This window comes from Ciconia boyciana, chromosome 8 (genome assembly GCF_034638445.1).
Source record: "Ciconia boyciana chromosome 8, ASM3463844v1, whole genome shotgun sequence".
NCBI lineage: Eukaryota > Metazoa > Chordata > Aves > Ciconiiformes > Ciconiidae > Ciconia > Ciconia boyciana.
Genome location: NC_132941.1, coordinates 768,625 through 781,993, shown reverse-complemented (window position 1 = coordinate 781,993; position 13,369 = coordinate 768,625). Strand labels below are relative to the sequence as shown.

General features: G+C 59.9%; 1 protein-coding gene across 6 annotated transcripts in view; it reads left to right on the top strand.

Moving 5' to 3' along the window:
* Positions 1–13,369, top strand: part of FRMD5 (FERM domain containing 5) — a 115,006-nt gene that overhangs the window by 74,323 nt on the left and 27,314 nt on the right. For 5 of the 6 annotated variants that reach the window (XR_012043824.1, XM_072870473.1, XM_072870471.1 and 2 more), the window contains exon 2: positions 12,507–12,611. Coding sequence is in view for 4 of the 6 variants with exons in the window: in XM_072870473.1 (XP_072726574.1) it covers positions 12,507–12,611 (105 nt within the window). In the remaining 2 variants the exon portion in view is untranslated. Of the gene's footprint in view, positions 1–3,452; positions 3,468–12,506; positions 12,612–13,369 lie in introns of those variants that run through there. The other variant, XM_072870474.1, reaches the window with a different exon arrangement.

Sequence of the window (13,369 nt, the reverse complement as noted above, 5' to 3'; positions counted from 1 at the left end):
CTCCATCCCTTCCCGCTCGCTGCAGCAGGGTCAGCATCGCTGCGGCAGCCGGGTACCGGCCCGGGGCTCAGATGTTTGGCTGGGAACGCGCCTGGGCTTGCCCCTTTCCCTCCTGCCGCACCGGGCTGCTCGTGCTCGGGGCTCGTCCCCCTCTGGGTCTTCTCGGAAACCAGGGTCCGTTCCTGGGAACGGTCCCTCAACACTCTCCTGAAGCTTCACCGACGGCTCCGGGAGCATCTTCCCAGGGGCTGTTTAAGACACTGAGGCTCCTTGGTATTGCGAAGGCATTTCTGGAAACAGGGTCTGAGCTCCTGCCACGGCACGCTCGAGCACAGCAGCCTTTTGCTGAGCTCTTGCTGCCAGCTAGGTTCTCCGTGTGTTTCAGTCGGGGTGTCGGGGGCAGGGGGGTGACCCCCCTCCCCTCCTCGCCACGGCAGGGTCCGGTGCCGTGCAGCCCAGCCAAACGCGTCCTGGGCGCCTGCCCCGTGCCCTGCTTACACAGAGCAATTGCCTCAGCGGGTGCAATAGTGGCAAAATAGCCAATAATAATAAATCAAAATAGTGAATAATAATAATAATAATGCTTTCTGTGGTGATGGAGCAGGGGACAGGGAGGGGGACTGGGGGGACGGAGCAGGGGACAGGGAGGGGGACTGGGGGGACAGGGCAGCGCTGCAGGAGTTGCAGGAAGGTCTTGGCACCTGCACGGGAGCAGCGGACGGTGCGAGAGCTGCTCGGTGCCGTCCCCCTCGGGGTCACCCAGCCGGCGTTGGCGGGGGACCCTCCGGGTCGGCGCTGGGGCTGCTCCTGCCCCACCGCAGTCCCTCCTTGGGGGCCGCAGGGAGAGAGGGGTCCTTGCGGGCAAAGCGCCCCGACAGAGGCTCGCAGGCTTGAGCGCGCTGCTCCAGGCGCAGTCACAGGTTTCTGAGCTGCTTGTTCCCTGTCTGGAAACGAATATTCGCAGGCATATTTTTGCCCATTTCCTCCTCGTACTGCAGCTCAGATGAGACAGCGGCTTACTTTGAGGGCTGAGAGAGCTGTCAGGAGGCCTTTGCCCTGCCTGCAAAGGGAACGTTAACTTTGTCCGAGGGATAATAAATCCCAGGCTCGTACCGTACAATGCTGAATTTTGAAAATGAAGCATTTAAACCACAATATTGCAATCAAATTGCTAGCAAAAACCTCTTCATGTTGGCAGTGGAGCTGGTGGGTCTTTGATCTCTCCCAGCTCAGATGTTGCTGCCAAAGAGTCTTAAGCTTAAATTTCACTTTGTAAAATAGACTTTTTTGACAGTTTCCTTTAAAAAATAATCTTCTCCTAAGCTCAGGAAGCAGGGAGGAATGGCCAGCCCCACAATGAGATTTCCAAACCAAATAGCACAGAAAGGAGCCGTTTTCAACTGCTGCTCGCTCTTTTGTAAATCCTGTGCTTAATCCGCAGAGCGGCTGTGGGGCAAATTCATCGTTTCAGCTCCAGAAGTGCAAACTTTGTAGCGGGGCTGGGGGTCCGGCAGCGTCGGGTTGGGGCTGGCGGTGGCCGATGCTGCTCCGGGTGAGCAGCGTTTCCCGCAGCCCTGGGGCTGGTTGGGCTCCCTTGTCCCACGGGCTCGGGGTGCCGCTGCTTGCCGGGGTCCCGGCCGTGCCCTGGCAGGAGAGCCGGGCCGCGGGTGGCACTCTGCACAGAGCCGAACCAGAGCTGGGAGCTCAGCCCGATGGTTGCAAAGCCCTGGTGCCCCTCTTCGGCCCTGTTCCTGCTCCTCTCCAGTCCTCTTTGGCCACATCCATGGGGCAGATCCAGCCCTCCCCAGGCACCGGGGCTGCTCGGGGCTCTGAACCCCCTTTCTGCCCTGAGCCGCTGGAGCCCCGGCTCGGTGCAGCCGGAGCCGCGGTGCCGGGCGCAGCGGAGGAGAGCTGCCCACCGGTTTGCGTGGAAGGAAACGCACAATTATTACACGGGAGGGAAGAGGGAATCTGTTATGACGTAGTTTGGAGCCGTCTCAGAGGACTCTCCGGGGTGGCTGATGGGGCCGAGGCGCAGCAGAGCCCTCACGGCCGCTCCCCAGCTTTTCCCAGCCCGCACCGAGCAGCTTTGAACTCGTCCGTGCCCCTGGGCATCCGACCTGCTCCTCTCCCCCTGCGCAGGGGAGACGTGGGACGCCTCGCAGCTTCTGCTGATGTATTTTCCTTTGTCCCCTGGCAGGAGGTAGAAGGCCCTCAGCCCCCCCAGTCCCTCCATTTCGCTCCCGGCCCCCCTGCAGCCCGTGGCCATGGGAATTGCTTCCCAGGAGCTTCCCCACCACGCAGGGCGTGCATCGTGCCTGCTTGAATAATACAAGCAATCCTCTGCGGTTTCTTTCCATCTGGAGCGAGGATACTTCTGCTTGTACTTCCCCGTGATCGCAGCTAGCGCTCGTCTGCCTTGCAAAGCCTTGGCTGTGAAGCGAACGCGGTGCTTGGGGGGGATCGGCTGCTCTCTGCAGCCCCTCGCGCTTTGCTGGGCTCTCCCCCGCCATCGTCCCCTCCCCGGGACCGGCCCCTCCGCCGGCTCCAGGCTCCCGGCTGGGGCAGGACCTTCGCGAGGAGCCCTGCGAAGCGTGAGCTGGTCTGGCTTGGCACGGGGTCAGAAGCTGTTTCTTATCTCAGAGCGGAGTTTTGCAGTGCGAGCACACTGAAGGAGACGGGAGGAGCCTGCCTGCGGGGGGATTTCTGAGATGTCCCGTGCCGCAGGACCGCTGGGCGTCGCGGTGCTCGAGTGAGGATGTGGTACCCAACCCTCCCCTTCCCCTTGCAAGAACCACGTTTAACGTTGGCTGATGGAGGTTTTCCAGCAGACGTATCCGCTCTCTCCGCCACGCAGCAGCTCCTGTTGTGCCATCCCCACGGCGCAGGGCCATCGGCAGGACCTGGCTGGTGCGGGAAGGGGCCGGGCTGGTTCTGCGCAGGTGTCGGGGCCGGTTGTGCTCGGCCTCCTTGTGCAAACTGGCCTTGCTGGTCTGGCACTGGTCCTGGAGGTGGCAGGTTTGGGTGGCAGTGGCACTCGGGCTGATGTAGGAAGCTTACACTTTTATATGGCTTTGGGCTTGGTGCTGCGTGATACCTGATTAAGAAGCTGGAGTGAAACAAAACCATCACGGCACATGATAAATGGTTTGAAAAGCGGCTGTGCTATCAGTCTCTACGAGCAAGACTTTAAGACAGGCCTGGGTCTCATGCTGCAATGCAAAGCTGTCCCTCACCGCATGGTCACGGCTCCGGAGCGTGGCTGGAGCGCGCAGACGCGCTGCTGGAGAGCTGCCGTGCCGGTGGGACGGGGAGCGCTCCTGCCTGCAGTGAGGCACACCATTCATTTTCAGATGAGCTGCTATTTTTAAATCTCTCTCTTTTTTTTTTTCCTTTTTTTTTTTTTTTTTTTAGCTGTGGATGACCCTAATTTTGGCTGAGGAGCTTAGAAAAGCTAAGAATGCAAGGTTAGTTTAATCTTCTTAAAGTTTAAAAATCATCAGGGATTCTTCTGTTTGATAGTGCTGGAGGCGCTTATCTCCCTGTAGAAACCCTGTTTCTGTTTTGCAGTACATTGTGCAAAACTCTTTTGCAGTAACGGGTGGCAGGTTTCAGCATTCTGCACTTTTTCATCTTCAGAAACTTTACCGATGCTGGTGCTCGCCATGGCAGGGCACGCAGGGGCTCCTCTGCACCGCGCCGGGAAGGGGAACCGCGATGCTGGGCTGGCGGCACCCTTGCTGCCGTGCTGCGGGTCTGGGGCCAGGTGGGTCCCAGCTGGAGTTTGCTGAGCTCTGTCGAGAAGCAGACCCTGCGGTCCGCAGCCCAGGGAGGTTCCCGTCACCAAGCCATGGGACGGGTGCGTTCGCCACTGGAAAATCCCGCAGGATCTCCCTGCTGTCGGCACAGCGCCGTCTTTCTGTCCCCCTGTAAAAAGGGATCATAAAACTCCCTGGAAGAGCTGGCTCCCGAGGCCACTGACGAACCCGTCTCCTCCCCGAGCAGAGAGCAGTAAATCTCTGTATGAAGCTGTTGCCGACGTATTAATGGTCCTCGGGTACCTCGTAAAGATGCTGCGGGGCTGGACGGCTCTGAAGAGCTTTGTTAGAGGAGCGGCGCGGGTAGCGATGGATTCCCGGGGCCGGCACCGCTCCCCTCTCCCGTGGCAGCGTCCTGCTCCGCAGGGTTTGTCCCTCGGCCGGCTCCTCTCCTCTGGGGGAAAGAGCCCCCCGGTTTGGCCGGGGCGGCAGGAGGGGAGCGTGCCCAGCAGCCGCCGTGCCCTGGCCGGCGGCGGGCAGAGCAGAGCCCACGGCCACGGGTGAACTCACGGACGGCAACGTGTGTGTGGGGCTGGATGGCCGCGGCGCGTGCCCAGGGGGCTTGGTGCGTGCCACCCAAGGGCGCGGGGAGGCTGAGCGGGTGCGGGGCTGAGCACAGCTGCTGCCGCCACGAGCGCGCGTAGCTGTATCTCGAGGCAACGCGCACCCCTGAGCTCTTCCAGCCCCAAATCGGTCTCGTCCCTGAGTCTGTCCCCAAAACCCACCCGCCGCCCTAACGAGCTCAGCTGGTCTCTGCAGAGGACCCGTGGGGCTGCGAGTCGGGGTACCGGCATGTGCTCAGGGCTCCAGAGATCCCGTAGAAACGGGGAGTGCCGTGAGATCTGGTCCCAGCACCCACGGCCAAGATCAGGCACGAGGGGGGATGTGGGGGCTGAGCTGAGGGGGACCAGGCCCCCCAACAGCTTCGCTCCACGCTGCCCTGCAGCGCTGAAACCATTCCGGTTTCGCTCGTGCTTGAGGGCGATGCGTGGCGTGGCTGCAGGGACCGTCACAGAATAATTCAGGTCTGTAGATTTTCTGCCTGCCTGTGCCATAATGCAGCCTCCTGCGAGCAGCGGCACATCTTCATCTCATTTAACACAAGACTAGGCAAAATTAGGGACTATTATGAATCAGAACAATTCAGTGTGGTACGTCACGAGTGACTGGCGGTCCGTGTTATCCTCCGCAGCTCCGCACTGGAAGCAGCAGCCAGCAGCACGGCGTCAGCACGGCCGTGCGGGCTCCTGGCACTGCTCCTGGCTGCCGCTGCGCTGCCTCTGCAAACCAGCCTCCACCGGGATCGCTCCTTATTGTCCTGCTCAGTCGCACGGCTGAAACTAATAACGGTAGCGCACCACCCCACAGCGTCCAGATGTGGCTGGGGCATGATGCTGTGTCTAGTTGCAGTTCCTCAAGTTTTTAATGCAACGGAAGTTTAAGACAGAAAAAAGTCGTTAGCAACTGTTTAGTATTCGGCAGCAAATAACTTTGCGTGGTGCGGGTCCGCTTAGCGTGCGGCGTTCTCGGCGTGTGCCAGCAGGGATTGCTAATGGTGCAGCGGGCAATAGTCTCCCCGTTAGACTGCTGTACCCTGAAAGGCTGACCTCAAAAACTTGCAGGCCTTAAGACAGAGATAAGTTTTACTTTATAAGAACATATAAAGATCAAAACATAGAATATTTAAGCTGATATTATGCAACAGACAGCTCTTTCAAGTTGTCATTTGTAAAGACAGTTCAGATAATTTCCTGAAAGACATACTCATAATGATTAATTTAGAATATGTTTAATTCAAGTTAGAGAGATCAAAGAGAAAGCATTTCCCCCTGTAATGCCGTTTGCGTTTTTACACTTTCACTATATTCCATTGGACTGGGGGGGATGTCTCATTTGTCCTTTGTTGTGATTTCTCTGTGTTAAAATTGCGGAGGAAAGCATTATGCAGACGTTCATGCTAATTTGGGGCACGGGGAGGGAAAGGGAGAAGAGCCTGTAGCAAATCCCTGCAAAACTGGCTTTGGGAGGTGAGGAGGGGTGTGATGCTGGGGGCGGCGAAATCACCCCCTCGTCTAGCTGGGAAGGCTCACGCTTTTGCAGCTTCCTCTGGCATTTCTCATGGCTGTTGTCTGTAACAGACTTCCCTGAGCGTGAAAGCTCGATTAGCGTGAGCGGGACAGAGCCCTCGCTGCTGCAGCGCGATGCGCAGAGCCTGGCGGGGCTGCCTGCGGCAGCGCAGGGTGCCGGGCAGAGCTGCCAGATGTGCCGCGCACCGCCGGCAGCAGAGGTTGCACGTGTTGCGGCAGCTGCTTCCCTCGTAACAGCCCTTCAGGTCTAATTTGGAATAATTTGGAGTATGTCTGTATTTACGCAACTACAATTCCTGCGATGTGGTCAGCTCTGTGGCTGCGTCAAACGTCCCTTTAGTTCAGCCTGGGAAGTGATCTTTTCTAGGGGAAGAAAATGAAATCAGTATTGATTACTATTTTCTATATAATGTGGGAGGAGGTCCAGTCTTCCCAATGCACGTAACAGCTGATCTGGGAAGGGTATTTCGTGCCTGATAGGGGAGCAAGGCTCGGGTGTTTGTTCTGCTGCTCACAAGATGCCGTTTCTCTCTGCTCGAGCTCCGTGTTGCTGCTTCAGTCCTCATTGGAAAAATGACTATTGTTTAATGAAAGAACAATAACTTGCTCTAACTCAGGAAAAGTGATTTGGATTCTGGCAGGTTTCCTTATTCCTTTCCATTTTGTGCCCTTGTACCTGAGCCGGGCGCACAGCCTGTTCCAGGCGGCGGCTGTGTGTGACAGTGATGGATGATGCACGCAGAGACTCAATTAGCCTATTAATAAAGCCCAATCTAGGCCACGGTTTTCCAAGTTCGGCACCTAAATCCGTATTCAGACTCATAAATGAGCGGCCTCATTTCCCGAGCAGCTGCCGGCGGTGCCAGTGACCACCGCGTGCTGGCGAGCCGGCCGACAGCTCCCGGCTCAGCCCAGCCGGAGCTGCTTTGCTCCACGTCCCCGGGTGCAGCTGCGGTGGGCGCGGGGCTGAAGGGACCTGGTTTGGGGTGGGAATGGCTGGGCACCGCGGCCGCAGGGACCCGGCCCGGGACCGTCCACGTCTGCGTTCCCAGCGGGAGGGACCTGCCGATTCCCAGCTGCGTTAAATGGCTGTCTCCGCACAAGGGAGCCAGGGAGGGCTGCGGGGCGAGGTGGGCGTCCTCCCTGCCAGGGCTGGGCTCCCGGGCCACGCTTGCTTTGCCAGCCCAAGGAGTCGCCTTTGGCTCGGGCTGGAGCTGAGCTGTTGCGCTCAAACTCCGGGTTTCTGGTCCTCGAGCCGTGCAAAAGGGGACATGGCTGGTGCGGACAGGCCCTGGGGTCCCCGCCGTCCCTCCTGCTCCCGATGCGTCTGCTCTCCCCGCCGTGGACTGGCATCTCGGTCCTCTGCTGGACGGCGTCCGAGGATGCTTCCTGAGCTCGGGGCAGTGCCAGGGGTGGCCGTACCTGCGGGCTGCGCGGGAGCTGCCGTGCGGGAGCCCATCCTGCGTGGCCGCAATGCGTCGAAGCCTCGCGGGGCTGGTGCCCAGCCTGCGGCTTCGCCAGCGGGTCCCTGGCCGACGGCCGTGGCTGCAGGGCTGCAACAAACACAGCCGACCTGCGCGGCTGGGAGGGCCGACCGGCACTGTCAACCCGGCCCGGGGAGAGTCCAGCATGCGGGGCGGGCTGCGGCTGGTGGCAGCTGAAATACGATTTTCAGTATCTGAGTAAGGAAACGGGAATCGTTCATTTTTGCCGATGCTGGGTACATTTGGGCATCGTAGCAAGGGTAAATGGGGGCTTTGCTGTTTGGCCTGGGGAGGAGGGGGGGGCGCAGAGAGGAGAGCAGGCAGAGATGGCTCCTGAAATTTTAGCTCTGCGCTGTCGGAGCGTTGTTCGTGTCAGCCGGCAGGGCTTGCTGCCTGCGGGGCGTTCTGTCTGTCTGTGGTCTCAGCATCTCCCAAGGACTGGGATGGGTTTTGGCAGGACTGCTGCCTGCTCAGCTCCAGCCCAGCGCCCCAGCCGCGCTGCGGCTGCAAAACGCTTCAGCTGCCTCGGTGCAAACTCTCAGGGCACCGCTCTCAACGCTCTCCTGCTACTTCACCTTCTTTCTGCCCAGAACGGCTGTCTCGAGTCTCCATTTCCACAACAAGGAGAGCTGCTTAAAAACTCGGTAATAAATTGGGGAAGAGCGTGAGTCAGCTGAGCTGAGCCAGGCTGGGATTCACTGCAGTGCCCGGCCAGCAGCCGTCCCCAGCGCAGGCTCTGCAAGCAGGCTTTTGGCTGCTCCGCTGTATTTTAACAGCAGGGTCCAAAAGCCCAGCGCCGTTTTACTTCGGCGTGAGCCAGGCGAGGTTCGGCGAGCCTTTCGCTGCCAAGCTGCAAGGTCGGGCTCCTCCAGGTGAGCGGAAGAGCAGCTTGCTGTGCCATGCTACTGACAGGCAGCATGGCCGGCACGAGGACACTTGTCCTCTCGGGTGCCACACAACCTCGTGGCCCCGTGAACAGCACCCGGAGTCCTTGGCTGCATTCCCTTGGGGTGGTGGGTGTCCGGCGTCCCCCCGAGGAGCTGCAGTCCTGGACTGGGATGCTGACCCACAGCTGCTGCTCAGGCAGCATGAGCAGTGGGGCTGGGGCTGGTGCTGGGGCTGGGGCTGGAGCTGGGCTGCAGCCCCGCGGGCATCGCAGGTGCCCTCAGGACAGAGCAGTGAGCCGGTGTCCGGGGCTGCCTTGGAGCTCTGGCTTTTGATGGCGTCTGCTGCTGCGGCCGTGGGAGGTGGTCTCACGCGCAGCGGCTTCTCCAGTGCTGCTCCTCGGATCCTCTGCGATCCCTCCCAGGGGATTTGCTTGCAGGAAAGCAAAACCTCACTGTTACCCCCGGCATTGTGAGAGCAAAGCCGCAGACCTGTTTATTGGCCCAGAGAGGTTTTACAAAGCACGGAACAGAGGAGCTTCGCGTCCCACGGCCGCAGCCGCCGGTGTGGCTGGAGCAGAGCTGAGCAGAGCCCGCTGCGGCTGTGCCGCCCGCTCTTGCGGGGAGCACCTGGCTGCTGAAACTTCATCTCAAAGCCATCTCATCTGCTCAGACAAAGCTCTTCCGGAGTCAGTTTTCTCTTGCGTGTGCACGCAGCCCGCAGGGACGTGGGTGCAAGGCTAACGGGGCAGGGGGGCTCTGTTTAATCTGTAGAGATGTGATGCTTCTGAGAGCGGTGAACGTGCTCGTGCCCCTCAGCATGGGGAGAGATGTCTGAATGCCCCCGAGGACTCGGGCTATGGCTCGGTGTCTTTTAACGCCATGTGTTTTACAGTGCCTCAGTTGCTGCATAAAAAGCCGCCCTTGGCTGCATCCCAAACAGATGCCATCAAATACCTTTGCCACAGGAGGCTTTTTAAGACTTGACTTAAGCTTGGCCGATGCCCAAGTGAGTCCCACCCCATTCTGCGAGCGAGGAGTGAAGGAGGGGAGAGCAGGGGCTTGCTCCCAGGGCTGCCAGGCTGCGCGGATCAGCCCGTGCCTTGGGGGTGGATTGAGACCGCTCCGGGGAGGTGGGATGCCCGAGGCTGCAGGGATGAACCTCGGAGCCAGCCGACGGATCCTCTCCGTTGCCTTTGGGTGTTTTGGCGAGACCGCCGTGCCGACGCCATGAGCATGGAGCCAGGCTTTGAGAGATGCAGGTGCTGGAGCGAGGGGAGAGCTGGGGTACGACCGCGATGGCACCGGCCCCGGGGCAGAGGGTTGGGACATGGTCACCAGCAGGATTTCCAAAGGAGGCTTTGTGTCGGCAATCGCTTCGAGGCCATCATCGGCCCCGGCGAGCACCCGCGGCCCCTCGGCTGAGCTTTGCTGGGCCTGGCTCTGCCTGGCGCGGGGGCTGTCTGTCCGTCTTCCTTCTGTTTGGGCTGCAGCTGGAGCGGGCGCTGCACGCCCCGCGTCCCCCCAGCCCTTTCCTCTGTGCTGCACGGCCGATTCTCCTGCTGACGTCTGAGCGCAAGTGCCCGGCACGCTCCAGCAGCCCATTGCCGCTGGCCGAGCGCCAGCGCTGCAGCAGCCGGGTGAGCAGGACGGGCTCTCCCTGCATGGCCGCCCGCAAAGGCAGAGCTTGCGCCCCGGGAGCTGGGATGGCCCCTGCTCCGGCAGCAGCGCTGCCCGGGTGTCACCGCCTCGGATCGCCTTGCTGCTGCCCTGCTGCCTGCCAGGCTCCGGCACCGGTGCCGAGGGCAAGTCGTTTAGTCGTAGGCATTTATCATACTGTACCAAGCCCCAGGAACGGGTTAATGCCAGACCTGCGGGGTTCCCTGGTTGCACAGCCTGTGTCTGCTGAGTGATTATTTGATCAGATAATGCACACGTTAAATGTATTTGTCGGGAAACAGAAACCTGTGTTATCTGAAGGAGGCAGCGTCGGCTGTCAGGGGCAGCCTTTGATCTGCGGAGATGCTGCGCTGTAAAGCAGGTCCCCCATCGACAGCAGCGCAGCCGTTCCCGGGCCCTTCTGCAAACCCCGGAGCATGGCCGAGGGCTGGCAGCAGGGAGGGCTGGCAGGCTGAGGGGCCGGATCCTGCCAGCACATCCCCGTCAGCCCGGGCACCCAGTCCGCCCAGGCACCGGGGTGCCGTTTGCTCTGCCATGAAGGGGCAGAGACAGCAGGGTCCGAATGGTTTTACCTCTTCTCCCTCCCCGACCCCAGGCGAGGGGCTCTCCCAGGACAGGAGCACATGGTTTAAGCTTTTCAGAAATAAATAAAATAGTGGTTTTGATCCAAAACCTGACACAGACCGAGAGGACCCCGCTCTCGGTAAGCCCTGAGCCTCAGGGGGTGAGACCGCCGCGGAGGTATGGCTCGGCTCGGCACGGAGCTGCTCTCCCCGGGACGGATCCTGCGGGCAGCTCCACTGAGCAGGGGTGCGTGAATTGTCCGGGTGTATCTGGGTTCTTGTCCACGAGCAAAATGTTACGGTGGTCGATTATAAATTGGATGGAAAATTTTGGAGCAGTGAAATTGCTGTGGAACAAGGGGTTCGATACACAGCGTTGCACAGCTGTACGCTTGGTCTGGGTAAATCCCGTTGCTGATAAATCAGCTCTCATGGGGGGGCTCCGTGTCCCTTGGGGGTGCGATTCTGGAGAGCAAAGGAAGTGTTGCACCAGAAAAGCCTTGGTGTAACTCCTTATTCTTCTTGGCTTATTGATGCCAAACCTTTAGCGGGTAGGAAAACCATTTCTGGATAAAGTGGTGATGATCTTTTTGACAGAGGGGATGCCCAGCCCATCTCCAGCAGGGACCCCGCGGCTGGATGAGCTGTGAGTGGGGTCCCAGGGAGCTGTGAAGAGACCCACCGCAGCCCTGGGGGCTGCGCGGGGGTGTCACTGGGGTCCTGGTGCCCTCGGCTCTCTTGGGTGCTGCATTTCCACACCAAATGCAGGAAGGACCGTGGCGTCCTGGGCCAGCACCGCTGCGGAGCAGCTCACAGCGCTCAAATTCAGTGTGTGCTTTAGTCTTTGCCGCACTGGAAATTAAATTTTTAATAATTTTGAGATATATCAGATTTTATATCTATAATACTTTAAAATTCCCCATTAATGTTCAGTCTGGCACTGTCTGTAAGTTGTACTGGCACACAGGAGCTTATAAAGCTGTAACTCTCATTGCCCAGACGCTCCCGCTCTCTCCGGAGCGGGGGTCTGGCGGCGCAGGCTGGTGCTGGAGAAAGTAGAAATCTGGGAGTCCCTCTGCCACGGCCTGCAGCGACGCAGAGCCCCAGGGACGAGGAAGGGGGAAGGTTTTTTCCCTAAAAGCTCAATATCAGAAAAGGGCAGAGCAGAAATATGCTAAAAATAAGCGGGTCAGCACTGGACTCACGCCGTAGTGCCAGACCAGGGAAAGACTTTGACGGAGCCAGGAGGGAGCAAAAGCAAGGAGCTGACGGTGACCTGCGCCATGCCTACGGCGAGGGAGTCCAGCAGGGATCACGACAGCGGCAAAGCTGTGCCCTTGCTGATCTGAGTGCCTGAAAACTTGGGCCAGGCAAACAGACCCCCAGGTTCACAGCTTCCCCACCGAACGCCTCACTACGACCTGAGCTGCGGGGTGATTCCCAGACGGACGCTGACCTCGGTCACGGTTGTCTTTATGCCGTTAAAATACCCTGGGTGTTTCGTGGTGCTCAGGCTGCGTTTGGGGCAGTCGCTGCTCTGCTGACCCGCTCGCGCGCTGGCTGCGCTCTGGCCGTGCTCTCGCCGCGTGCTCCGTCCAGGCAGCTTCGCCTCCGCAGCGCTGCCCAGAGCCGCCTGGACGCAGATTTGTTGCCCGAGCAAACGTGGTTTTTGGGCGGTGCTGCGGTCTCCCGCCGAGCCCTGGGCAGCCTCAGCATCCTGCCTGGGCGTGAGCTGCAGGTCTCTGGGCGGGTGTGGGGACGGGGACCGGTGCGCTCTGGGGCCCTGCTGCTGTTGGGCTGCTCCTCGGGTGGGATGGGAGACGGTTTCTGAGCTGAAAATATCGCTGGTGAAGCACCAGTCGGTGGCATTTGCACCGTCCTCGGTGTCACCTTACAAGTTTCGGACCCTTCACCCACCCCGCGTGCCCCAGCTCCCCCGCTCCGCTGCCGTTGTCCTGCCGCTTTGTAAATGAGTTTCTTTGTCTTGCAGAGAGATGCCAAGGGCCAGTACCTGTTCGACCTTCTCTGCCACCACCTGAACCTGCTGGAGAAGGACTACTTCGGCATTCGGTTTGTGGACCCCGACAAGCAAAGGGTGAGAGCCCTTCCTGCCCGGGCTGGCTGTTGGGGTTTCTTGCTGCTTGTCCTCGCTGCCGCAGCTGAAAACCAGAGCGTGAGGCAAATGCTGCAAGAAAATTCGGTTTGGGCAGTGATGAGGGGCTCTTCCCCCGTGGTTCTCCTGCACCCCGCTGCTGGGCAAGGGGGGTTATGGGTGCCCTGACGGGGTCATTGCTTTGCCCATGGGAAGGGCATCTGCTCCTGGTCCCCTGAGCACCCTGGGGAGACCCCCTGCCCCTTCCCACCCCTTCCGCCAGAGCCTGGGCTGAGTCTCGTGCTGCAGCTCCAGGGACGGGGGCCAGGGTGCACCGGGGCTCCGGCAGCCGCAGCGTCCCGGCCCCGCTGACACATCCTTAGCATCGGTCGGGATGCGCGAGCCAGGGGAACTCGCACGGCTCTCAGATCCCCGCGCGAGTGGTGAAAGTGTCTTGCATTTGCCAAGTGAGAGGATTTGATGCTGTTGCAAAGGCAAAGAGGGAGATCTCCTGACACTGGGTTTGCAGGACTATTTCTAGAGCAGAGTCGTGTTTTAACACTGAGATGAGGCCACGCGACAGCTTTGTACCGAGAATCCAAACACTTGTGTGTGTTGCCTCGGGCAATGAAGAGTGAAACAAGGCATCGGAGTGCGTGGAGCTGAGAGCAGCGGAGCTGAGAGCAGGACCTGGTCGGACCTGGCAGCGCCGCTCCCAGCACCCATCCCTGCAGAGTCCCACTGCATCCCCGGGCAGCTGC